The following is a 27998-nucleotide window of genomic DNA, read 5'->3' as shown; positions in this document are numbered from 1 at the left end:
GAAACTGATAACCTTGAAAAAAATAATTTACTTCTCAACATCGATATTTTATCATATTACAAACACTTTCATATAGTTTCACTTATTTAACAATATTTCAGAACAGAAAAACAGTTTACAAGGTATCTATCTGCTTAGGACATTTGGAAAGCCTGGTGGTAAAGGGACCTCAAGAATTGCTGTCTTTGCTGGAGAGATCCTTTCTTTGTCATCTTCAAGCTTTCGTTTCCTCTGGATGTTGGATGATTTAACAACACAGCCTACTGCTTTCAAATGGGTTGTCAACCTGTCAAGTGGAACAAAAATGTAAACTGAAGTGCACTGATTCCACAGCACAAGACCCAACCATCATGTTTATACCTGTGACCAGAGTACAGCCTCGGGCCTGGTTGCTCGAAAGCCGATAAATACTAATCCACGATTAAAAAATAACCAGGGTTTTTAACTCGCTTGTTAAAAAATGTTTCTAAAAGCTAATTTCAACCTAATGGTAGAGAAGTCTATGTCAAAACTGAGGGACAAAACTCTTTTGGAAAAATCTTTTTAAAATTGGTAATTAAACGCGAGTCAAAGTTCACGTTAACCCAGAATTAGCTTAATTGGATTTTGAACAACTAGGCCTTGGTGATATGGGTGTTTACAGTGGTTACTGATGACACACAACCTACTGCCTTGAAAAGAGTTGGATAAAGTTGTGTTTTGGTGGATGTGAATCAAAGAAAAGCTGCAGTTGACATGACAAGATTTAAAGGCAAAAAACCAAGAAATTGAAAATTTTATCTGTCAACAGATGGTAAAGGATAACATATTTTTAATTAACAATTTTTATGAGCACTGAAATACAAAAACAAATTGTGTATAAAAAGATTATAATATGAAGACTACGCAACATTAAAGTCACACTACATATTAAATGTTTTATTACGCTAGGTGTAACAACTAGGAGCCATAAACAGGGGCTAACATATTTATCTAAAAAATATATATAATTCTGCAGATAAGCTTACTTACCTTGATTCAGACATTCCAAGATCTTCCATCAAAACTTTACACTCCAAGGTGAATTCATCGATAATCAAAGCCAATACTAATATGTAAGATACAAGTTTATCCTTAAGCCTTTTGGGAACTGCCCTGCACACACACACACAAAAAAGATTAACAATAATGATAATAAAAAACAAAATTATAGTAATTAATAAATAATCTTCAGTAGTCTTCATGATCTATACACTAAAAGTACACTATACACTACTAACAGTCATTTCAACTAACGTTGTCGGTTCAAAGCATGAAGCTAAGAGACAAGACCGAAAGTTTACGTGGGATTTTTATGAATAAATTCATCAAAATCAGTCATGCCTGGGAAAATCAATAGGTTGTAATTAGCAGTACAATGACCTGCACGTGCAGAGATGATTTTGATGAAATTATTCATAAAAAATATTCCCACAAAACATTGCGGTCTTGTCTTTTAGCTTGATTTTAGTCCGACAACGTTAATTGAAATAGCTGTATACACTATATTTAACACAAGGTATTTTGTTTCTTGGCCTAGGTTTTGTTTTTTGTTTTTGTTTTTTGTTTTTTTTTTTTCATATTTCTTCTTATATATTTGTTATTACTATTGAATTGTAAATAAATTATTAAAAACAGAACTTAAGTTAACTTAAAACAAATAAGTTTCAGCCTTGTACCCATCTTGCTCAAGTTCTTTAAAAACAGACAGCTGATACATGTACGTCGCTAAAATGTAGTGGTTGGAGTCATTTTATCCACTGGATAGAGTTCAAAATCTGGTCTTTGAGCAACAGGGGCCTGGTATGAGAACCATCATAATACCCCATGTGACTTTGCTATGTCATCAGAGCAACGATCTCACCTGAATTTTCCTTTCTTTAATGAAAACATGGACAAAAGTCTTTTCTGAATCATTTCTGGCATCCCATGCAAAGGATCTGTAGAGCACAACACAGCTCCATCAGCCTGACAGACCTCAAAATGTGGCAGGATAAGATCACTGAGCAGACAAATCTACAAATCTGCAATGGCATCTTTTGCTAAAATATACCCTGTGGTTTTATGGATTCACAACTTGAAGAATTAACGTCAAGGGTGCAGGCACAATGCATGAGTCCTTAAAAACAGATTTTTAAATTCCCCAGGTATTGACTGAATTTTCTAGATGGCAAGTCCTGATGGCAATTCCTCCAGGCGAGTTGTATGAATCCCAGTTAGCAACTCCACTGGTTGTCCATGGTGCTTTACAAGAACATTAGTATTACCAATAAGACCTATACCAATTCTGACTGGCAGAGGAGTACAGCTAGAAGGTGCTTTGTATTTCTTTACCTTTCTTTTTCAAGTCCCGGTAATCAAGACCATACAGAGTTATCATGTATGATAAGTACAGCAGACAGCATGATTGATGAAGCCTCTGGGTGGGATTCACTGACATCACCTTTAAATGCTGTAAAATATATTTTGGAAACCTGAAGACCAAAAAAAAGATATTTAAAAAAGTTACTGATTTGGGACTTTTTTCAAAGAAAAGAAACTAACTTAACCACTGATTCCCACATTTGTCCCCTACCCATGACCCCTGAGTCCCACACCCTGTCCCCCACCCATGAATCCTGAGTCCCACACCTGTCCCCCACCCATGAATCCTGAGTCCCACACCCTGTCCCCCAACCATGACTCCTGAGTTCCACACCTGTCCCCCACCCATGACCCCTGAGTCCCACACTGGTCCCCCACCCATGACCCCTGAGTCCCACACCCTGTCCCCCACCCATGACTCCTGAGTCCCACACCTGTCCCCCACCCATGACCCCTGAGTCCTACACTGGTCCCCCACCCATGACCCCTGAGTCACACACCCTTTTCCCCACCCATGAACCCCGAGTCCCACAACCTGTCCCCCACCCATGACCCCTGAGTCCCACACCCTGTCCCCCACCCATGACTCCTGAGTCCCACACCTGTCCCATGACCCCCCAGTCCCACAACCTGTCCCCCACCCATGACCCCTGAGTCCCACACCTGTCCCCCATCCATGACCCCTGAGTCCCACATCTGTCCCATGACCCCCCAGTCCCACACCCTGTCCCTCACCATGACTCCTGAGTCCCACACCTAATGCAAATCTTTATTGGAAATAACAAGATTACAATTTGTAGTTTTACATTTCAACAAAAAACGTACACACAAACACAAGTTGTAACAAGCAAAGTCCCACACCTATCCCCTACCCATGACTCCTGAGTCCCACACCTGTCCCCCACCTATGACTCCTGAGTCCCACACCTGTCCCCCACCCATGACTCCTGAGTCCCACACCGGTCCCCCACCCATGACTCCTGAGTCCCACACCCTGTCCCCCACCTATGACTCCTGAGTCCCACATCTGTCCCCCACTCATGACCCCCAGTCCCACACCCTGTCCCTCACCCATGACCCCTGAGTCCCACACCCTGTCCCCCCACCATGACTCCTGAGTCCCACACCTGTCCCCTACCCATGACCCCTGAGTCCCACACCTGTCCCCTACCCATGACCCCTGAGTCCCACACCGGTCTGCCACCCATGACCATTGAGTCTTACACCCTGTCCCCTACCCATGACTCCTGAGTCCCACACCTATCCCCTATCCATGACCATTTAGTCCCACACCTGTCCCCCACCCATGACCACTGAGTCACACACCTATCCCCTACCCATGACCATTTAGTCCCACACCCTGTCCCCTACCCATGACCACTGAGTCCCACACCTATCCCCTACCCATGACCATTAAGTCCCACACCCTGTCCCCCACCCATGACTCCTGAGTTCCACACCTGTCCCCTACCCATGACCACTGAGTCCCACACCCTGTCCCCCACCCATGACTCCTGAGTCCCACACCCTGCCCCCCACCCATGACTCCTGAGTCCCACACCTATCCCCTACCCATGACCATTAAGTCCCACACCCTGTCCCCCACCCATGACTCCTGAGTTCCACACCTGTCCCCTACCCATGACCACTGAGTCCCACACCTATCCCCTACCCATGACCATTTAGTCCCACACCCTGCCCCCCACCCATGACTCCTGAGTCCCACACCTATCCCCTACCCATGACCATTTAGTCCCACACCCTGCCCCCCACCCATGACTCCTGAGTCCCACACCTATCCCCTACCCATGACCATTTAGTCCCACACCCTGTCCCCCACCCATGACTCCTGAGTTCCACACCTGTCCCCTACCCATGACCACTGAGTCCCACACCTATCCCCTACCCATGACCATTAAGTCCCACACCCTGCCCCCCACCCATGACTCCTGAGTCCCACACCTGTTCCCCACCCTTAACTCCTGTCCCACACATGTCCCCCACCCATGACCCCTGAGTCCCACACATGTCTCCCACCCATGACTCCTAAGTCCCACACCTGTCCCCAACCCATGATCCCAGAGTCTCATACTTACCCCCCACCCATGACCCCTGAGTCCCACACCTGTCCCCAACCCATGATCCCTGAGTCTCATACTTACCCCCCACCCATGACCCCTGAGCTTAAGCAGTATGAGTATGATTGATAATAGCACAATGCCAGAGTGGAAATAACTACAGACTAAAATTACATCACTTAGTATACCTTTTTTCATTTTTCCATTCTTTTATTTTGTCTCCATTTGCATTCTTCAATTCAAAAGATGCTTTCTGTAAAACCTCATATTCCAAAGGTGTAATAACTTCCCTGAGTCAAAGAAAATTCAGAGATGTAAAGTAAACTTAATGATTTGTATTGATCTAGAAAAAAGTATTGGGAAGTGAATTTTTGTTTTTGTAAATCTCTGCACAGTACAGAAACCAAAGTTAAGTTGATTATTTCAACAAATAGTAGAGAGTGACCAGCAGAAACTAGCTAGCCTGCTGCCCGCGCACAATGACAGTGGGAGATATAATTTCAGGACTAGGCGTATGTTTTCAATCCTGAATATGAAAACAAAGAGGTTTGGAGACAATTTTATGATGCACTTTGCAAGTAAACAGCAATTGTAGTTAGTGTTGTTAGGATTGTAGTTAGTGTAGTTAAAGTTTTTATATTTTGAAATTTTAAACATGATGTATGTAACGCAAGTAATTCAGCTTATAGCTGCAAGTTGTGGTTTTTTTAATAAACGATAACCGCCCCACAATGGACACCCTTGGGACCAAGAGTATGCTTGGGAAATCTGTCTGCACAGTATGGCAGGTAAAGAATGCAATATTAATAATATTAACTTTGTATGAAGCTGGAACCTTAGCAGAGTTGTCTACTTAGCTACCTGAGATGTCCATAGGTAAAGCTTTGACCAATCCTGAGCAAAAGAATAATCAAAATTCTGATGTGCCAACCACCATACCACAGCACCTTCATGCAAAGATCAAGATTCTGCTTCCACCTCCATACAAAAGAAGGTGTACCGCAAGAACTTCTCAATCGCTGCTGCCCTATGCACTCAGATTATCATGTACAAGGACCAGCATGCTAGATAAAAGGAACTTCTTTCATGCAGCAATCACAATTTGGAACCCTCCTCCCGCAGCAGTTGTCTGAAATATCTCCTCCGATGGAATTCAGGCCTTCAAGAAGCAGGATACAAATCTTTTATCCTCTATTTTGTAATAATTTTGCATGTATTTGTTCATTTATTTTCATGTTATTGTAAGTAGCAGTAAACCTGTAGACAGGCTGGTTGATTGCTTTTAGCAAGAAACTAGTCCTTTGATTATCACTGCACTGTATGCAATGGTGCATTAAAGGATACTGTCATCTAATTTATACACATCAGCTGGTGTCGCTGCACTGGCATTAAATGGAGGAATGTAAGAAAGCTGTTCCTCTGCACCATCTGCAATCGACACAAAATAATTATATCAATTAAATGGAAAGATGACATGCGCAGTATGTAGTATGTGGTGTTTTTCTCGTATGCTAATTTCCAACGTTCACAAAAGCATAATAATTTGTTATGAACTCTATTGACATACCCTTTTCCAGGAATGTTTTTGAAGCCATTCAAAAAAGTTGCAGCACATGTTTAATCAGGTCTAAAACCACTTGGCTGCGTCTCGTGGTTTTAAACCCGATAAAACACTCCTGCTTGTTTTTCAAACATTACAAAATTGTGTGTGTTACTTTTCTTGGTATTTATACTGCTAGAAGTTGAACCAAGATATTATTGGTAAACAAAACTTGACTAAGGATACAATTCAACCCTTGCACAACATTACATTTTCAGACCTGTTTTATCCAATGGTTCAGATGACAGTGCTTGCACCACATCTGAAACTGTGTCACCAAGATCTGTACTATCAACTTGATTTCTCAGTCGAGACGTCATGGCTTTTTTCTTTTTGCTGCTGCCAAAAGCTTCCGTTAGGAGGTCATTCTAACAGGAACAGAAACAATGATAAAAAATTTTTCTTTTAATTCTCAAAACCCCAATAGTGAGCAGCATCTCCTAACAACATCAGTAATTGATCAACTGTAAAGATAATGAGAACAAAAGCAATGATCACAAAATATACAAAGTTTTGACATCGGCAAAGTTTCACCCAAGTAGTACCATAAGAAAAATAAGGAGAGTAGTGAGGACAACGTGCAGGACAATTGTTCACCTTTTCCCTGAAGGAAAGCTCCATCTTACTTTCTGGATCCTCCCCAGTAGAGTTTAAATCTGCATCAACTACAACCCAAAAAGTATAAAATAAATATTAAAAATGACATTTCATTTTGATTGTGTTCCATTAAGGTAAATGGCCTATAGCAAGAATAGGCCTTATCACAGTTTTCGACGCCATTTTGATGAGTAGGCAAACAGGCTTGAAATAACAGTGTTTGTATGGAAATCAGAAGTCAAATTACTTTCATAAAACATCGCTTCTGAACAATTCATGAATTGGAAACTTTTAGCACTAGGAAAAGGATTTTAGGAAAAAAATTTGAGAGATGTAGCTGTGCCAGAAAGCTTCCAGTCGCGTTTTGAACTTTCCATACATTTGTCTGTAAAGCGAACCAGCCGTGAACTGCTACTAAAAATAGTTCACGGGAAAAAATACAGGGAAATGTATGGAAAGTTCAAAACACGACTGGACGCTTTCTGGCACAGCTACATCCCTCCAATTTTTTAATTAAAATCCTTTTCCTAATGCCAAAAGTTTCCAATTCATGAATTTTTCAGAAGCCATGTTTCATGAAAATTATTTGACATCGGATTTCCATACAAACACTGTTATTTTAAGCCGTTTGCCTACTCGTCAAAATGGCGTCGAAAACCGTGATAAGGCCTATTACAGTATGTAATGTTTACTTAATGGTAATGATACAATTTAAGGTCTCATTGGTAGTAAATCTTAAACCATCCACAAGGGTTTCCATAAAGCCCCTGCTCCATAAGAATAAATTAAAAACAGACTGCGCCTGTGCAAATGATGCTAATTTCTGGAGCAAATAAATACACTGCTGTACATGTAGTGCATGGCTCTCACCCAGCTTTTAATAAAATTTATGATAAGCAACTCATTTCACTTTAATTAAGTGTTATTAAAATTCAATCTTCTAAAATGCACACTTTGTTTTTGCACAATTCTTTGTTCCATTTCTTTCAAGGTAAACACACGACAACCACAAAAAAATTTGCACTGCTTTGTAGTTTCTTATAAAGATTGATCATTGTATTTTACAACCTTTCTACACCAATACGACAAAATATATAAACCAGACACTTTGAGTCAGCTCAAAAGCAATGTGTGCAGATATCTTACAGAGGGGAACTATTATTTTCCCACCCTCACCACACTTTGTCATTAGCAAGTAACACCCCTAGCCTCTCATTGAAGGGTTTTAGGACTGGATCACCCCACCCCCCCCCCCCCTCCACCCTCCTGGAAATTTCAATACTCTCCTTTCAAAACTATAGCTTCTGAGTACCCACCCCCCCCCCCCCCACCCCCATCGGCATTTACTATAGCCTTCCATGAGGAGGTTTGGATTTTTTCACTGAACATGATACAAGTTTCAGTCAGGAGAGCATCAAGGTGTCCTAATTTGGAGACACGTTTTGACAGAAACAAATCAATGAAAATTTACCTATTTAATCTTTAAAAAAAATTGTGGGAAATCTGCTTTTTGGCTGTGTAATTTTCATTTTCCAGCTAAAGGCTGCATACAATATACCTAGGACTTTAGGCTGCATAGTAATCATCTCTGTATCGTACATCTTCATGACCCCTGTTTTTGAATTGTGAACTCCAAGCAGATACCTAGAAATGAAACAGAGTATAATCTGACGACAATGAGTACAGTGGAACCTCAATTATACCACATGGCAAGGGGACAGCAAAATCATATCGTTACTAGAAATACGTGACTCTCAAAACCTCGTGAAGCTAGGGCTGGGTGGAAAGCCCTCTTTACTTGTATTGACGCATCAAATCAGGAGATTAAAAGGTTTCTGAACGTAGCAACTATTTCGACGAGCATGGTATTTTCGTAGTTCCACAGGCTCATTTGCGGTTGAAATCTATTTAGGACATGACGAAATGTACAACGGGCATGCAGCGCTGTCATGTTCGATGAATTTATTTCCCACGGAAAATTATTTTACCGCGGCCACAAAACATGTAATTTCTTCGATGCAATCTTTAAAAAAAAAAGATTTCTTGAAGAAAGGGAAAGGATTCTGCAGGGATATTTCCATTCAGTGAATATAGATGAACATTGCAGTTGAAATTTAATCCAGAGCTGAACTCAAACTTTCCCAATGTATGCAAATTTTGCTCCAACAAACTCTGTCTAACGTCAGCCTGTCTTCCAACCTGTTGCTGCCTAGTAACCTTCCCTTTGTCTGACATCATTCATACTTTGTTTGCGCACTGTTGCCAGGCAACAGCATGGACATCTTTAAAGATATATATATATATAAATACATTTTCCGCTCGAATTCGCGCGGCTCAGCTGCCGAGCGCAGGCCTTCGGCCTGACAAATTTATTAACCTCGCTACGCAAGGAAAAATCGGGATATCGTTGTAAACGAACTCCCAATTTTATGATGATTTGGAGAAAAAGCAACCAAAAATATTGTTGTATTGGGATATGGTTAACAATTATTAATCTTTCAAAGTGCAATCAATAAAATTTTAAAATAGGTCTCCGCAACTTGATACCTGAACTGTATGTATTATATGTATGATACCTGAACTGTGTGACATTTTATACAACATTTGATAGCTTAGTTTATGCACAAAAACGCTCACAAAATCACTTACTTTGTTAAGAAACTGTAGCGATAAAATGGTATCACAAAGGAGAACATGGTATAGAAACAGACTAATAAAACATGGCATGCTATTTGTTACCATATTTGGGTGGTTTCCTTTTATAAAGTGACCATTTAAAACAGGTCAAGACAATAAAAACAGCTTGTTGGCACTTCAAGTAAAATAACGCTAAATAGAGGTGACCGTATGGTAATCGAGGGACGTAATTTCTGGGACTTTGACGACTAACCGCTTAATAGAGGGTGACCGCTTAATACACTGTATTTAGCCTTTTCAGTTACCCACTGGGCACTCCATTTGACCACACATTCCATGTTAAAGGTCATTATATAATAGTTCACATAAAAGTTATGTTGAAAAAACTGGGCCTGAGTAGGAATGGCTGAATGGAGAGGAATTTTCCAGTGGTTCCAATAATTAGTACAACCACACAAGGCATACCCAAATTTTCAAAATTATATTCCAAAACCTTCTGCTACTTCGATGCCTCACCTGGAATTTCCAGAATTTTTGGTTGAATGGAAAGTGACACCCATCTGTCTGACTCTCATAAAAATGTGCTAAAGATTACCATACTTTTGGATGTTTTGATCTGGAAGCAACAAATATACTAAATAACAACTATTTGTACTTACTTGCACATTGTGTTAGTGTTAGCAAATTCTCCATAGTTCCGACCAATGTACTCCATTTCATCTGTCTCTGCAATCTTACAAGAACAATAAATTATTGTTTTTACCCATCAGTGAAAACTTTGAAAACAAATTCTCAAACTCATTAATAGTTCAAAAGCCACGGATAAAGGAAATCATGATTGTGACGTGTTTGGCTATCTGATGAAAAACTCCTCGTTTTTGCGTAATTTCCCCTTCAAAATCAGTTCATTTGAGAAGTTATATAGAACACTCATCATAGTGTTCATCACAATATCAAAAACCTCGAAGATCGTCAAAAATACTGTGCTGCGCATCATATTTTCAACTCTCTTCTTGGTGTTTGATATGTGATTAAACACTGTGTCTCGTGTTTGATATATTACATCAAGCTGTTGATTAACAACCCAGGGGCCCATTTTTTAAAATTGAAAAAGAGCTGATGACTTGTAAAGCGAGCCTGAAAAGGAATTTTTCAAACACTTATTTCAATATTGATTGTTGGCAATTTTTAGCTCAACTTGTTCAATGTGTTCCATGTAACTGTCATGATTTTAAAACCAGTGAAATTTGTATCTCTGAGGGATAACATTGTGCACAGAATTAAGTTTTTGGGCCCGGTAAGTTACTGGTCTTTCAAGAATCATCCTCCAGCCCCAGTTTATTTCTTCTAACAAAGATAATAAGGAAGAATAAAGAGTTGTTCACAGGCACACAACTCACTGGTACTCCAGCATCAACCTCCTTAAAACAAAATGATATTTTCAGTGTCTCACAATATTTCCTAGCATCTCATATCATCACACGTCCGTTTTTCCTTTCACAGCAACACATGTCAACCTCTCCTTGCATAGTTTCCAAATCCCAGTATCAAACTTTCCAAATAATCAGTCTTTCATTTCACAACACCCCATGATCCTTGCTCAAGAGTCAAACTATTTCTTTCCAAAATAGTACATGATGTAACATTATCTGACTGTTCTTCAAGGGGAAATTATAAAGATTGTGTGAAAAACCAAAATCACATTTGACTTTGTGCAAGAGGGATGAATTTACACGTATTTCCTAAACCTACCAGAGTTCTTCTATGCTTTTTTGCAGCATCTTCCTGGTCAGCCCATCGATAACAGGCAAATTTTATCTTTTTATTATAGGGTTTGTCGTGAACGCTGTGTTTCAAGTCTGCATTGGTGAAATGGACTAAAGAAGGAACAACACAAGTACAACTTGATGTCAACAAGCTTAGGAGAATATACATTTTGAGATGGGTCAAGAAAGGCTTAGAAGCGAGAAGGTAAGTTATTGCGTATCGTGTAGTCAAGAAGATAAATTAAAATATGAATAGAACTGGATGCGGACCGAATACTTTGTCATTTTGTGGTTGGACATTGTCAATACCACAAGAAAAAACACTCGCTATTTTTTTTTTAAACACGCTGACAGTGGAGCAGCCAGGTATTCTGAAATTGCCCAGCACTCGCTTGAAACTGATAACAAAACAGTTATCCAAGAGACTAACCTATGTAAGGCTTAACATCAGAAGAAGAAGCAGAATCACTCGCAACGTATTCCAGCCTTGCGGTCGCCATCTTTGATTTGTTCTTTTCACGTGTATTTTGATGCTATTTTATGCAAGTGATACAAGTGATCTGATTGGTGCTTCTTTTTTCTACCATCCAATCAGATTTCGTTTCATATCCTAGCAACTTACCGCGGTGGTATTGCGGGCGTCTTTATTTTGCCGGCTATTGAACGGCTGTGTCGTTAAAATTTCGATGTTTATATTTGGGTGTAATCCGCAATGCACTAGTTTCCCCTTGACAATTCTAGATGAATTATTAATTGTTCGGCTTCAGATACCTTTGGGTTTATTACGTTGCTCGCAAATAGAAGACTGGCTGGAAAATGACGTGATTCAACAAAGCATGTCTATAGAGATTGAAGGCAAGTCAGTTGATGAGGATTTCCAGGAGTTGAAAAATCGGCTTGAGGTGACTGCACTGAATGCCCAGTTGTTAATATTATTTTACAGTCACGCATTTATAATAGTCGCCGCTTGAAATTGAATAATGTACTATACAATTCGAGGTATCTAAAATTTTGTTGTGATTGTCGGTACAATGACAAGATTCAGCTTTATCTTGTCAAATCAAGATAACCTAGAAACCACAATCTGGAGCTTATTGAGGCGAAATTGGTGTTAATGTTTTTAATGTTTTTGCGTTACGTTTCAGCCACTCTTCGACGCAGAGCCTTTGAAGGTGAGCTTCCTTATTTTTAAATATTTTTTTCTGGTTTTCCTCTTGAATACACTTCGAATAAGTGCACTTTTACAAAGCAAGACGTGGGTAAAATTTTGGCGCAAGTGGATAAGCTAAATAACTAAATATAAACTTAGTATTGGCTTACCTGCTGTCATTAAAGTCATTTGCATTTGAAAAGTTCTGAAAACTGAAATCTGGATGTCTGTGACAGTTCAATATTGATAAATGTGAGAACACAGTCAAAGTCTTATTAAATTTCTGGTCTTTAAGATAAAGGCAAATAAAAGCTTATTGCCAGGGATAACAGATGTCAGGAAAATTAAAATCTGTTTTTTTGTGAAATATAAAATTTTGTTAATTTGGTAACAAAAGTTCTGACGTGATAACAAATCTCTATAACCCAAAGTAGAGCCTACAGATCTAGACTTGCTATCACATTTTTTTAGAACTTTTGTTTGATAGCTTAAACCAAAGAAGAAAAGAAATCATTTCAAGCATCAATTAACTGTTGGTTCGGTTTTAAAGCTAAAAGCTATTCTGCTGATAGGAGCACTCAGAGTTTCTTTTTCCAAGTTTGCTTGTGTCATTACTGAATAATACATCATTCTCATTTGTTCACCAGGCTTAAAATATTACATCACATTTCCTTTCATTGCCCATATGCCACTCATTGACATTCCAATCCTAGATGTTTGCAGGATGTTTGTCCCATGAACCTAGTTTAATGGCCGTTAGTTCCCACGAGTCTCCTGTAGCTCAGTGGTAGAGCATCCGAACTACAGTCGAACCTGTATTAAGCGGCCACCCTCTATTAAGCGGTCAGTTGTCAAAGTCCCAAAAATTACTTCCCTTAATTACTGAAATTTTGACCTCTATTAAGCGGTCACCTCTATTAAGCGGTCGCGGTCACCCTTTGCTAAGTCCCGAAGAGCTGTTTCTATTGTCTTGACCTGTATTAAACGGCCACTTTGGAAAAGAAAACCATTCAAATACTGCAGTAGTTCAAACAAGTACAAATAGCACACCAGGTAATTGATTTCCTTGTATATTTTCACAAATCATTAAATTGCCGAATACATTAGTCGAACATTACTGTTTCTGCCTTGAGGTCAAAGTCTTGCCATCACTGCGGATCGAAATCTTCTTTCATTAATTTCTGTTTAAGCCAAGTGCACGAGAAGTCATCCCCTTGAAAATGGTATTCACATGGCACTTCTAGACCATAGCCACCTCATCTGTTTACGCGCTTACCTTTAATGATGGCCTTTCCTGATTTCGATGGTCTCTTTCTGTTTTGTTACTCCCTTTCTATGTTCTATTTTTCTCAAACCATGTTATTGTTGCAGTTACTTTTAACCGAGTAAGTGATTTTTTTAGAGCGCTTTTATGCATTAGCTGTACACTAGCTACGTCATTAACTGTAATATAAAATAGCATTTTCGCCGTGTTCTGACCTGTATTTTGTACAACCTGTATTAAGCGGTCAACCTGCATTAAGCGGTCACTTAGCCATTCCCCGAGGGTGACCGCTTAATACAGGTTCGACTGTAGTACAGTAATCGGAAGGTCTTAGGTTCGACTCCTGATAGGAGCACTCGGAATTTTTTTCCGAGGTTGCCTGTGTCATTACTGAATAATACATCATTCTCAATCATGAGCTTGTTGGGTGAATTTGAGTCCTCAAATTGATGTGAACATAACTACTTTTTAGCCCAGAAGTTTGACATATTCTTTTGTTTTCTGTAGCCATTAGAGGACTGTTAGAAAATCATTACTCAAAAGTCCAGTTTTTAGTAGCACTGACCAATAAATATGACAACAGCCTACAGAAATAATGAAAAAGGAACAGCCATTAGATTACCTGTAAATAAATATAATCATGTTATTCACTGGCATGAAATTGAACAATATTTTACACAGAGGAAGGGTACAGAGATGGAGTGTAGAAAGCTTAACTTCCAATCTTGATAATATTTTGATGGTATGCTGGATTTATTGTTTATTGTAAGGCTCAGACTGATGCCTGCCTGAGGCGCTTTCTTCGTGCTTTTGAAGACGTCAATGAGGCATACAGTGCACTGATCAAGTATATTAATTGGAGAGAGGAATATGGAGTGAATTGTCTGAGCCAAGGGGATGATGATATTGATGAGCAGCTGGCTTTGGGGAAAGCTGAAGTGTTGGACTTCCCTGATCATGCAGGAAGGTCAGTTTTAAATGTATATCAGCTAATTGAGCACAAGTAACGAAAGCTCACTATCGATTCAATTATTAATGAAGTTTCTTCAGACAATATACTGTAAGGTTATAGTTACTGTTAGTAGTGAAATTTGCTGCACCATTACTTAATTGTACCTTAAACACATTTTTTTTTGTTGTTTTCATGTCTTTAGACCAATTGTCCTGGTGACAGTCAGAAATCATGATGCCAGAAGCAGAGATCTGAACGTCATCACCAAGTTCATCATTTACATCCTGGTAAGTAAATACCTAAAGTAGCTTCAGTTAAAAATTTTAAATGGATCTTGGAAAATTAGTGATTTTGGTAAAAAAAAAAAAACTGTGGGACAAAACATGTCTGCATGGGTAAAATCTGATCGATTAGTAATGAATTTAGCTGGGTGCAAAGTTGACACTTTCAGTTTCTCTAACAATGATACTACTACTACTTATGATCAGGAGTGATGATGATGATGATGATCATGATGATGATTGACAGAAGTGATTCTGCATAACAGGTTAATGACCTACTTTGAACAGCAAATTGTTTAAACTCACTGATATCGTTTTTTCTTCTTCTTCTTTTTCCATTTTAGGAGGAAGCAACTCGGAAATGTGATGAAGACATTATTGACAACCTTTGCATCACCTTTGATTTAAAGGTATGTTCTTGATTAGTCTCATAGTGCTCTACACATACTATCGAGGGGAGAGGTACTGTAAGTAGCTACGTTACTCCTATTAGCCTTTGTAACTATTTCTAGCCACTTCTTATTACAGACAATGTGGAGCCGTGATGGTGTTAGTAGTGGTTTGTGCATCAGACTTTCGATCGGAGGGTCGGTAGTTCGAGGCTAGGTTCAAGGTCTCTTCATTGCTGTGTTGTTTCCTTAGACAAAAAACTTTGCTTCACATTGTCCCTCTTCACTTAGGTGTATAAATGGATACCGGCCAGCACATACTATTGGGGAAACCCTGCAGTGAATTAGCATCCCATCCAGAGGAGAGTAGCAATACTCCTAGCTGCTTCATGCCACAGGCTCATAAAGTGACTTTACCCTGCTCAACCCTTATTACAGAAACCTAAATTAAAATTAATTTAACCCTTATTACAGAAACCTAAATTAAAATTAATTTCTGGCCTTGTGAGCAAGTTTGATTGTAAACCTTTTAATATTTGAGATAATTTACTGTCACTTCATATTCAGGGCTTCTCATTTAGTAACATGGACTATGGATTTGTGAAGCAGCTGATCTGGCTTCTGTCCAGGAGATATCCCGAACGACTTGGCAAATGCCTGATTGTCAACTCACCATTTATTTTCACAGGATGCTGGGCCCTCATCAGATTGTGGTTAGTTACAACTACCAGTAACTTTTCGATACTATACAAAATAATGTAACTCTGCTGAAGTGGAAACATGGCATTGTAACTGTAGTTAGTACTTAAGACTTTCAATTGATGTTGATGTTTTGGTTGAAAATTGGAGATCCATGTATATCAGGGTAATAAGGGAGGGGAAGTGGGAGAGGACCACAAAAAGTGAGAGAAAATAGAGGGCACCGGGGCGCCCACCTCCCCAATTACGCAGGCTTTAAATATCAAGGGTTTGTGGATGGGTTGGTCTCTGCATTGTCATATTCTTTCAATCCTTAGACAAGAAAATTTTTTGCCATATTGTCTCGCGCCATCCAGGTGTACAAAATGGGTTCCAGAGTCAAAATTCTGGGGTAACCTAGACTTGCAAGTCCCTTTCTGGTTAGTCGAGAGGGTGCGCTCACAGTACAGCGAGCCTGGAGCGAGGAGAAATAAACGAGAAGAGACAGAAGCCCCCTCCACTTGTTCGCTCCAGTTTTTTCGCGCTCGGCTATAATTTTCACACGACCTCTTAACTATCCAGAAAGGGGCTGCTTGCAGTCTAGGGGTAACCCTGCAAATTATGGACTACAATCCTGGTCAATTGAGTTAGGGACAGTAATGGCTCTTTATGAAATTTTTTTGGAGATACCCATAACTTATTTAATTCCCAACTAGCATGGACACCTTTTCCTTAATTTATTTTGAGCCAGGAATAAAATGAGAGAGTCAAGGCAAGTCTCCTTTTTTTCCTGTTTCAAAGCAATGGAAAAGCAGACTCGGCTAGCACTGGGAATAATCATGGGCGTCTATGTCCCAAGTATTGTTTAAAACTAATGATTACTAGACATACATGTACAAGTGTTTAATTTTAACTGAAGTTGTAAGCATATTAAACACTGTCAGTCTTTTTATGTGCTGTAATATACTGACCTGAGATTAATTTTGCTGCAGGTTACATGAGGTCACGTCCAGCAAAATCGTTTTTATCAAGAATGAGGAGCATCTTTCAGAGTACATTCCTCTTGATGTTTTGCCCAAACCTCTTTTCTAAACAATCTAGAATGGCCATTTCTTTAACATAATTATAAATTTGGTCACATTCTTGGTCAGATGCACAATTTATTTTAACCTTTTTCTTGTTTTAGCATTTTATTTATCTACAAAAATTTGTTTTAATCAGAGCAATAAAATAGATTTTAGCAAAGATTTCTTCCTCAAAACTAAAAGGGAAAAGGGAAGCTATAAATTGAAAATAAAGATAGTTGTAATGGCCTTGAAAATATTGAATACTAAAAGTAAAAACGTAAGGTGTATTTGGGGCATAAGTATAATCTTTGTTCACAGAATATTTTAAAACGCATTTTAACATAGATGTAGTAGTATACAATTTCAATGATAACGATTAATTTCCTACATTGAGGCATATTTAACAATTTTGTGCATGTGAAGAGTTCAAAATAAATTGCCTTTTTTGCGATGATGTGGTTTCTGCATGGCCATAAGCAGCATAAATTTATGAAGACTGAAACAAATATTTTACATCTTCCAAGAAGATCATAATCAGGGAACAAAATAATGCTGTCAAAATAAGTGGTTTTAAATAAGTGATTCAATTAATTTTGTCATTTATCATGATTTTAATTGACTTTTAGTAATGTTTTTGTGATTTTTTTTTATTATTATTTAATACATGAAAAATACTATTCCACACTATTTATTTATTAAATTTTTTTAATAGGACCCACAAATAGAGAATTATTTATTTAGGGGAACTATTTTCTGCTGTGTCTAGAAGTAAATACCAAAGGATTCGCTGTTTGAATACTGACTCTGTCATACACGATTTGGCAATATTAGTCTTGAGGTTAACATGAGGGAAAAAATGTATCTATTTGTAACAGCGTGAAGAATAATTCTTTTGTTGGGATAACATAATTTTAACAGAAAATAGTTTTCAACACCAACAAATTTGAAAGCAAGTTTGACATGTAGCTTTCAGAACTCATCCAGATCCTTGGTCCCAGTTCATTGCAGCCTGATGCAGATGGATAGTGATCACCTCATCACCATAACGACTTGGATGAGCTCCAAAATCTCTGTTGAACTTTCTTCCAAATTTGTTGGTGTTCAGTAATTTTTTCTGTTTCTGTTTTGTATTTACTTAATGGAGCAAACAGTTTCAAACAAAGAATTGTATTTCTGCTAAGGTATTTACAATTTACACAAGTTTTTTTTTTTTTTTTTTTTTTTTTTTTTTTTTTTACTGTTGAATTTTTTCACTTACTCTTTATTTAATTAAAACTATTTGACTGTAATGAATTATTGGCATTAATCAATGCTGCACCTCAGATCATGAACAATAAAACCGAAACAGACAAAACTGAAGTACTCTGATTTGTTAAATGCTCTTCCTGGACTTCAGACATTTCAATGACTCCAGCTCCAAGTACTGCTGTCACTGTGTTAGTCAAGTGGTTTGCACATCAGATCATTGACCTCAAGGTCATTGGTTAAAGGGGAAGTATCATGGGGTTTTTGGTATCTTTTGTTAAAAATGATGAAATAAGACCTTTAATCAGCCGCCAAATAATTCTAGAATTATGACGATAGGAAAGAAATCAGCTCAATTCTTGAAAGGAACAACTCATGATCTGTTCTAGCACATTAAAAGACATTAGCCTAACATTTTTCAAGTTTCAATCCATACCGGCCTACTCTGTCCCTGGCCAGAGGTACTAATCGACAGTCTTATTGCACTGGGGTGATAATATTTATTTATAACAAACTTGACAATTATTTCGTTGTTTCTGCTGACAGACAAACAGTTTTGGGTTTTGAAATGACAGAAATTTGCGTGATACTTCCCCTTTTAGTCCTGCATCTCTGCTGTTGTAAGTCCACAAAGACAATGGTATAGATTTAGATAAAAAAGGTCAATATGTACCTCCAGGATAGGTACCCAGGTATATACCAGTAATTGATAAAAAAGTGCAAATGAAGCCAAGATGTTTACCTAAAAAAAAAAAGTCAGATTGATAGGCTAAAACTGGACCCCCCCCCCCCCCCCCACCAAAAAAAAAATATGTCATCTCCACCACCACATAAAACTCTGAAAAAAGTCCTTCCCCAAGTTTATCTTTCCACCTAAAAAAAGTCCACCAGAAAAATTCTCACCCAAAAAATCCCCTGCAGCACTAATTTCAAACCCCACATAAGGTCTTCACACCTCCCCCATCACTAATATACCTCCCCCCTCCCCCCTTCCTATGAATGATATGATAGCTTGTTGGGTGTGACCTGTCAGGCTCTTAAATTCACACAAATGTTTACCAACACAGCTGGGTTATAATTATTGAATGCAGAGTAGTGTGCTGACCTAAATATCGGCCATGCAAGGACACATGAAACAGCTTCTCAGGAGACTAGTTGGAGACTCGGGAGACAAGACTTGTGTAACATGCCCTAAAATGAACATAGCTCGCAAAATTTTTGTTGTTGCAGTCCCCGTTGAATAAAGTAGAGTCAACTTCTACATGTACTTCTTGCAATGATTGAGGTAACAGGAAAATTGCTAGACGTGTTGTTCATTTGTGCATCACAGGATAAAAGTTCTAGGACCATCTTGCCCTAAGTACTTCTTTAAGTGAACCCCAAGAAGCTTCTGTGCCGGTGCGTGTAATGCTGCCTGTTGCTTAGCATCCTGTCTGAACTTAATGTCTGCAGACTCCATCCTGCTAAAGGATGAAGACATGTTGATTTCTTTGTATGTTACACTTGTCAACAACTCGTGCAACTTGTTACAGCAAAAGTGTGAGAGAATTTCCAAGAAAAATTGCCTTGGTGTAACAGCATCTTCCACAAATTTTCCCTACTTAAGGGTACGATAACCACCCCCGTCATTTTCATGTGGGAAAGTACCTCCCCTCCCCCAATGAGAAGTGGTCACATACTCCCAAATTGGCTTAGCAGACACTTTGAAAGGCTGCCGTTGAGGAGTCCTACTGAATATGAGACTGCAAGCAAGCTCTCAAAAATCTGCAGGGAAGAACGCAAAAACTATGGGACTCAAATATCAGTTTTTTGCGTTCTACCCCATGGATTCTAAAGCAAAAGAGAGATTGCTTGCAGTCCAATTGAATACATAATAATTATGTTATAGGCAAAGAAGACAAATTAATGAGGTGAGGTGACGTTTAATGCTACCATTCCAAGAATACAGTGCTACATTTAGTAATACCTTAAAGGTTACATTGTGACAACAATGAAACATTGCAAACAAGAGCCAGGAGTGTTGAAAATTTGAATGAAATGAAATTTTCATTTCAGTTGCTGAAATGCTTCATTGAATTGCCAATATTATATTACATGTATATTTCTTTATTATTTATTTTTTTTACCCTTACAACCCTAAACAATTTAACTTTGTAGTGAAATTTACATCAATAACAGAAATTCATATCATAATCTACCTTGCACTGCAAGGTTATGAAATATATCTATGTCTTCTGTTTCAATTTTTAAAATCCAGGAAATGAGCTTGTCGGAAGTTGATGCAAAAAGATCTAGGCATGGCAATTTTTTTATTAATATGCCACCACACTGAGAAAATTTTGAGTCGCATCAAGAAGTGTCACTTACATGCACATTTTCCTAGTCTATCGTAGCCTACTTCTTAGATGGTCTAGGTCGCTCGCTGCCACACACATGGCTGTGAGCAGCCTGGAGCATCTGAGAATCAGCCTAAGCGTATTGAAGCTTGTTGTCATACCATAATGCATTATGTAGTTCACAAAAATACTGTGATGTCTCTGTTACTGCTGGGAAATGTTGGAGTTATTCTGACTCATAATTTTCAGAAACCCATATTTTCTGTAATATAGCTCAGAGCAAATAATTAAAAATTCCTGTTTTTCAACTTAAATAGCTTTTAATTTGGAACAACAAGTATGAACACTCTGTAAGGTACTAGGAAGCCAAACCATGATGCAATATCATGATAAACATGGAGTTTGTATGCACATACTCAACATTCCAATGACAATAACATGCGAAAATAGAAAACAGGTATTTTAATAATTTGCTGAAATTTCTCTGCAGGGTACCCTGGATTAGAGTTCCGAAATATTTTTCATAATACACAAGGTATTCGCTTAAGCAATTTGTGAGTGTTAGGCATGCACCACACAAGATGACAGTGTCTCTTGGAGGCTATGAGAGTCAGTCTTTGAGACCAATGATCATTTACTGACAATAAGCATAAAGTAATTTCAAAGTATGAAAATAAATGTCATTTTTAATAAATTAATAATAACTTATTGGCTTCTTTGAAAAATAAAAGTGGATATATCATATTCTTTGCAACACACACAGCTAAAAATCTTTCTAAAGATATATTCATGAAAACAAAATCCTCTTATTAAGGCATGTTCACATCAGATGCAATGTAATGAAAGGAAAATAATACAACATGAATTCATCTAAACTTCTGCTAACTAACCCTACATCTAAGTTCAATATTGCTGAAATCTTGGAGTGCAAATGAATCAGTATTCTGTGATATAATCAGACAAGCAATGTAAAATTAATGAGTGTCATAGAATTCTGATGATAACTTCAGTTGATAAACAAAATATATTGAAATTTAATGTGAACATGGCTTCAAAATGTGACTATGATTAACTCTGACGACATTCAAAGCCTAGGTCATGCTATTTCTTTCTTAAAGCATATTTTGATCAATTACAACTATCTGCTCTGAAAATCAAACCAAACTTTGAAACAATATTTTCAAATCATACAGAACCAGAAACTATTAACCATATATCTAGAGAGACACAGATGGACAAAACTGCACAAAAAAATATTAATTAAAATTTGGTTTCACTGAATAGCTATCCTGTCTGCCCAAAGAAAATCAATGTTAACTTAATTTGAATCCTTCAGATCATCATTACAATAGTCATTAATGCACAGAACTCTTGCTTCTTTGCTACACAAAGAAAGGAGCAGAATTGAAAGACCTAACATGACCTAGACTCTTCCAAAAAAAATTTATACAACAAACACATATAAACTTGTCTTATAATTTAACACTCTGTATTGATTTAATCTTCCCCAGTTCCATACAACGTCAATACCCATTTTGTCACCTTGCCGGCATGTGCATCCTCGGGATCAGCAACTCCATCTTCTTCCTTTAATAGACTATCGAGCTCACCTTCATCCTCGGAAACCGGGAAAACTTGATCACGCATGTAGTCTTCTCCAAAGCGTCCATGGTGAATTTCATCATGATAACTGTTGTAGTCGTCAACAATTTCGTCTCGGCGGGCCTTCAGCAAATCATGCTGTATCTCGACTTTCTCTCGCTCTTCGATGTCTTGCTTCTTGACTTGTTCAGCAACATCTGCCTTCTTGTGGTGAAACCGTAGTCTCCATGTTCCTTCAGCTGACTCATCCCATAGATGCACTGTCATAAAATTCCAGTCATTGAGTCCATACGAGTCCTTGTCATTGCGGCGAGGAGAGAGCAGTTGACTTTTTGTTCCCCCTGGGGAGATGATATCAATGCCAATGTCACCACGGAATGCCTTGGACAGTCTAAAACTTACTGTGACTTGAACATGTTCCAGTTTCTTGACATAGCTGTTGGTCCCTTTACAAGCATCTGTTTTGACTGTTAGCTCCAATGTGCCGCCAAGGGGAATAATATTGCCCTTATCGAATGAACCTATGACTGTACAGTTATGTTGCTCACCGACCGACTTCCACTTGAGTGCTTCATTCACTAGCGCCTTAGCATTGAGACGACCAAAGCCAAATTTGTGGTTAATCCACAAACCAGCTGCATTCCTTATCCATCCATCATCTTCTGGACTGGTCTTCAGTGCCATTTTTACGACAAGGTGCTGCAGATCACGCCATGTCAGATCTTTGTTTGCTTCAAGGACCAAAGCAAAAATGCCAGAAGCCAACGGCGCAGCAGAAGATGTACCACGGAACCTTGTAGTGCACTTGTGCTTGAGGTCAGTGGTGACTAAGTCAGCTTCACTGGAACCCCCAAGATGGGTGTCTCCGGTGAAGGTCACAGCCATAGTGGAAGAACACTGCTCATCATAGTAAGTTGACAGGCCATATCGACTGACGGCACCAATTGATATGGTGTAAATACTTGACGTGTATCCATCAGCATTACAATCATCATCAGCTAGACCTCCATTACCTGTTGCCCACACATATATTGATCCCTTACCTGTGAAAATGTAAAGTGATAACTTTTTTAGTTTGTACAAAATTTTATGTTCTTTTTTGTGACCAACTCAAAACATGCATACAGGGAATGACTAAAATATTGATTACAATGACCAAACAGTAGCTAACAAGATGAGGGTTTAAGTATGAGGCAACACAACTAGAATTTTGATTGTGCGCCTAAAATTTTAATGCGGCTGCACAGGTGATAGCATGCAAAGAAACACAATTTTCGGGTTTTCATTTTGCTAGGCTAAACTAACAATGATCAACAGCAATAGTTGCTACAGATTGTAAACTGCCCCGTTCTTCGTGCAAATTGTCTTTATTATCAAAAGTAGTTTTCAATCATCAAAACTCCTCACTCTCAATGTTGTTATACAAGGAAGACAGTTTTTGAGGAATGGTTTGTAACATCTTTCTTTGGGGGAAGGACAGTATATCTGGGTCAGCAGGACATGATTTCTGTTGTATGTAACATAAAATAGGAGTTCAAAATGCAAGTGTAGCAACATTTTGTCGTTCATTGTAGCTAAGGAAAACAAAAGCCAAAACTTGGATATTTTCACAGATTGCACAAGTGTACTAGTGGCTCCTAAAACTCCTGCTTTATAACATATTTGTTGGGTTTCAAGCATCATGTTACTGCTGTGCCAACCTGACAAAATAATATCACAACTGTTGTTATTTATTTTTAAATGTTGAAATAAATACCAACTCAAAAACAAAACATTTACTTGAAGTTGTGCAAATAAATCCAAAACAAAATTTATTAACATGTGTTAATATTGTAATTTATTTATTCAGTTGGGCACAGTAATAGGAAGATATTCAAAATCAAGTCATCCTAAATTTACCATTTAACACTGTGCATAATATACTTTGCACATCACATTGTGTCAAGGTGGAATTTAATGCAGTGATACATTTGGTTTGGCACGACATTACAAATCAAACCCAAATGAAAATAGCCTTAGCATTGAAGCACACAGCCAATCATAGTGTAATTTGCTTATATTGATATGACTTTTCATTCCTGTCAGCTGCTGATATTTAAGTTTTACAGCAGACTCCGAAGGAAACATTATGTCTAGACTGTTAAACCACATAAAAAATAAGGCCTGTGGTATTTTATAAAATATCCTAGACAGCTAAATGTTCTAACCCTTTTTAGTCCCAGAAATAAGAGTGCAATCAATAAATGTCTGGTCGCCAATTCACAGAGAAATTCTGTTTGTTTATCAAGGCTTGCCAAAATTAAATAATTAGTTTTTTTTCCTTTTTCTTTTTCTTTTTTTCCAATGGGAGTACAGGGTAAACAAACTCTTACAGTTTTTATTTTATTTTGTCGTAGCAAAGTCACGGAAAGATTCTAAAGAATTTTTTGTCATGGTACAAAAATCCCTCGATGTTAATTTTTTTTTAAATAAAAAGTAATTTTTTAAATCGAATTGATTACTTTATGAATCAACTTTTTGGTAGCCGACCGGTCTCGTAAATCTGGTTTTCATCGTTAATTATTTTTCAAATGTAAATTTAAAGCTTGCAAGGAACTTATTTTCGTAGTGATAACTTTTAATATTCCCTATAAAGGTTTCAGTTATCTAAAATTATCTGGGACTGAAGTTTACACAAACGTCAGGAAATAAGCTTTTTGGCAAAACTTTTCTTCTTTCATTTGAAAAAGCATATTGGAACAAGTGGGAAACCTACGAAATAAAATACGTCAGGAAAGCGTTAAACTCCTACGCAAATGTAAATCAGCTACTAACAGCTAAAAAAAAAAATTCCTGTTTCAAGCCTCATGCACAACGTTGATTTTTGGTACTTCACCCTTAAATTATTTCTCACTAAGGTCGATTTTTTTTCCTTTTAAGACTGGATTGGTTTCTAGGCCGATACGATTTTTTTATGTCATATTGAAAGCAAAACCTGATTCCTTGGTCAAAATATTGAATATTTAATGAAAATCAAGACCACAGCATTCGGAATACTAAGGCCGACATTTGGTTATGTTTTCATTGATGGTTTTCAGGTTGAACACGAACCTCGATCAGTTCACTGATAAACTTGAAGGCATGACTCACAGTTGTAGAAAGATAACTAGAAAAGATTTACCCTTTCAACATCAATACGAAAAAAAGTCCGGATAAAAGAAATAAATAATATCGAAGAATGTTTACCTCCACGGCCATTCTTTGCGCCATTCTCAAAGGCTCTTCTCCCGAGTGGTCCGGGCCGCCCAAACGTTTTTCCGTCGTCTTTCGGACCCCAGCAATTACTGTAAATATCAATGTAGTCAGATTGAAAGCTCAAGGCACTCGCTTCAAGCTTGTCTGTAGCTGTTCCGTCAAGCATACGAACGCCTCCAAGATTTACGTTGAAAGCAACTCCAACCCCGCATATTCCGTTGTCTCCTTGTGCTCCGACTTCACCGCCACATTTCGTACCGTGAGCATTGTATGGATCGCTGTCGTTCGGAAAAGGGTCATCATCGTTGTCATTTAAATCAGTACTTGCCTTCGGATCGTAGTTCCTCTTCAAATCAGGATGCGTATGATCTAATCCGTCGTCAAGAATACTGACAACAACTCCCTTCCCCGTGTACCCGCGACGCCAAACATCTAGAACTCCGATGTCTGCGCCGATCAAGTGTTCGTCGTTCTGTCCCCAATTGAACAAATACCACTGCTTCTCCCAGCCCGGATCGTTAAAAATCCTCTTGTACCGTTCCTCGCGAGCCTTTCTTTCCAATTCTTCTTCTCTCAAATATTCATGCGAGAGATAGTCTCGTTTCGATCGTTCTAGTACGCGTTGTTGTTCGGCCCACTTAACCTTCGGGTGATCAGTAAGTTGTTGAGTTCTACCTAACGACCTCTTCTTCAAACGGGAACTCGTTCCTTCGTGAACGAATTCAAAGATCCCGGGCATATTCGCGACTCTTCCATTATGTTTAAAATCAAAACTCTTTGCTATTTCAGCGGCAACATCGTCGTCGTCTTCGTAGAGTTCCGCTACCCAAATATTCGTGTAGACGGGCTCGCCATCTTCGAGAAGCTCCCCAAGGTGGTCGCTTCGGTATTCTTCTTCAATTTCATGCTGATAAACCGGGATTGTTAAAACTGCCACAAAAAGTAGCAGTTTTAATGTCAGTATTCTGATAATCATTTGAAAGAAGTCGGCACTCTCCGTTCCTAACTAACAAGGAAGTGCCGAACTGCTTCGAAACCGACCTCTTTATAGAGTGTCAAGCTGTTTATGCCGAAGATTTCCTGATACCGTTTACCCACCACACCGCGCAAAATGATTAACCGGGGGTGGGAGGGTAAGAAACAGTTGTTTCTGTTTTTTTCCATCAAGGACCCAAAGTTACCCTTTTAGCTTGTTTTATACCCTCACTTAGCGTCAAGATAAAAATAATGGGACAATCGGGATAAAAAATATCGGAGATTTGTCAAATCAATAAACAATTTTTGATACCGTCGTTATGTATCCACCCTTCCCATACTAAAACCTAATGTTTTCGTTCTTTCATCTCATTGGCTAGCATGGTGCATGTAATTGATGCTAAAATTTAAGGAGCCCGGAAATTTTACCGATAAATCCTGATCAATCCAAATAGAAACAGCCAACCCGCGATCGCGGACACGAAACAACCTCAAAAATACACTCGACAGTATTACTTTTTTTTTTTTCTCCTTTTTTTTTTTTTTTTTTTTTTTACCAAAATCACACATCGTGAAACTGTTTGTGGCAAAATCGTTTAACTTAATTTTAATACAAAATAATAGCCATTTTCTAAGAGAAATTCAAGGTGTAAATGGATAATGGTGCAGCTGTCGGTGAATTGGCGCAATAGATTTCTTAATGTCAACGTTTCATATAGTTTGAAGGCAAATATCACACAAATCTTAGAATAATTTCAATTCCAGAAGAGACTGCCATGTCATTAATCATACCTGAGCAAAACTTTTAAACACTATTTTCAAATTTTTACTCAGTAAAATATTAATTGAAATAGAACAGCGGATAGTAGAGTAATCTGTGGGCTGTGCAGTATTGTCCAAATTGTTCCTGTTCAAACAATGCCTGTAATGTGACAAAGATAGCACTAAATTTCTTGGTCTGCATTTACAAGGAAACTAACTTTTCTTTCTTGAACTGAGATAGTTCTAGACTCAAAACTGGAATCTTTTTCACCACGAAGGATCTATAGCACAGCGAGTTACCGCCTCAAGGAATTGAATGATTTTCTTTTTTAAGCATAAACGAACAGCAAGGGATGTACTTTACTTCATCCCACCCGATTCAAGTTCTATTGTTGAATGTAAAAACTGTATTTTGTTTTTCACTCAGCAGAGAAACATGTAGTCGACCTCCCATCATTTGAAAGTTTAATTAAGTTTCAAGGCTTTTAAAATCAAAAGGACTTTGGATAGCTATTTTTAATTTTATTGTTGACTGAATTTTCGATATGTCGTGTAAATTCAAAGATGTGTAACAATGATTTACAATCATTCTCCCCCTGAACCCGGCGCGAAATTGTTTTTTGTCAATCAGTCGTCCAGTTTTATAAATCCGGGAGCGGTGCCGCTTAAAATCATCGCTTGGCATCGGCCAAGTAAGCTAGAATAAACATGCAAGGTGGTGAATTATTTTTTCGCCGTTACCGTGATAAAAATAAATGATAATTGTTGAGCACCACTCCTACGTAGATTCGTAACTTTTTCGTTCGAGGAGTGATGTTTTGAATATTTAATTTTTATCATTTTCGTCAAAAACCCTTGACAAAGGGAAGAGTAAAGCAAAGTAAAAGCATACCCCAGTCAATAGAATTAAGTCTGACACTCGCGGCACTTGATTTAGGCTTTTAGAGATTTCATAACTCGTTCTGTTTAAGTCGAACGGTCGCTACAGTTCTAAACTAGCAGT

At 38.3% G+C, this 27998-nt stretch overlaps 3 protein-coding genes across 3 annotated transcripts; 1 reads left to right on the top strand and 2 right to left on the bottom strand.

Moving 5' to 3' along the window:
• Window positions 1-8: 8 nt before the first annotated feature.
• On the bottom strand, window positions 9-11636 carry LOC146451681 (DNA-directed RNA polymerase I subunit RPA49-like). Its single transcript, XM_085098817.1, has 12 exons — window positions 11491-11636; window positions 11047-11171; window positions 9954-10027; window positions 8216-8301; window positions 6658-6725; window positions 6281-6428; window positions 5805-5888; window positions 4649-4745; window positions 2353-2492; window positions 1883-1958; window positions 1012-1134; window positions 9-286 (listed from the first exon to the last, which is right to left on the bottom strand). Exons 1-12 carry the CDS (start codon window positions 11558-11560, stop codon window positions 127-129), a joined length of 1251 nt encoding a protein of 416 aa, XP_084954943.1. The 5' UTR covers window positions 11561-11636; the 3' UTR covers window positions 9-126.
• An 89-nt stretch (window positions 11637-11725) lies between these two features.
• On the top strand, window positions 11726-18593 carry LOC146451680 (uncharacterized). The gene is made up of 7 exons (XM_085098947.1): window positions 11726-11962; window positions 12206-12232; window positions 14245-14441; window positions 14629-14713; window positions 15052-15117; window positions 15664-15809; window positions 16767-18593. The coding sequence occupies exons 1-7, from the start codon at window positions 11747-11749 to the stop codon at window positions 16864-16866; spliced, it is 837 nt and encodes a 278-aa protein (XP_084955073.1). The 5' UTR covers window positions 11726-11746; the 3' UTR covers window positions 16867-18593.
• A 1399-nt stretch (window positions 18594-19992) lies between these two features.
• Window positions 19993-26339, bottom strand: LOC146451679 (PC3-like endoprotease variant B). Its single transcript, XM_085098830.1, has 2 exons — window positions 25250-26339; window positions 19993-23067 (listed from the first exon to the last, which is right to left on the bottom strand). Exons 1-2 carry the CDS (start codon window positions 26232-26234, stop codon window positions 21920-21922), a joined length of 2133 nt encoding a protein of 710 aa, XP_084954956.1. The 5' UTR covers window positions 26235-26339; the 3' UTR covers window positions 19993-21919.
• Window positions 26340-27998: the final 1659 nt, after the last annotated feature.

The sequence above is a fragment of the Pavona decussata genome, unplaced genomic scaffold (genome assembly GCF_977016875.1).
Source record: "Pavona decussata unplaced genomic scaffold, jaPavDecu1.1 SCAFFOLD_386, whole genome shotgun sequence".
In the NCBI taxonomy this organism is placed as follows: Eukaryota; Metazoa; Cnidaria; class Anthozoa; order Scleractinia; family Agariciidae; genus Pavona; species Pavona decussata.
This window is presented reverse-complemented; position numbering and strand designations above follow the sequence as displayed.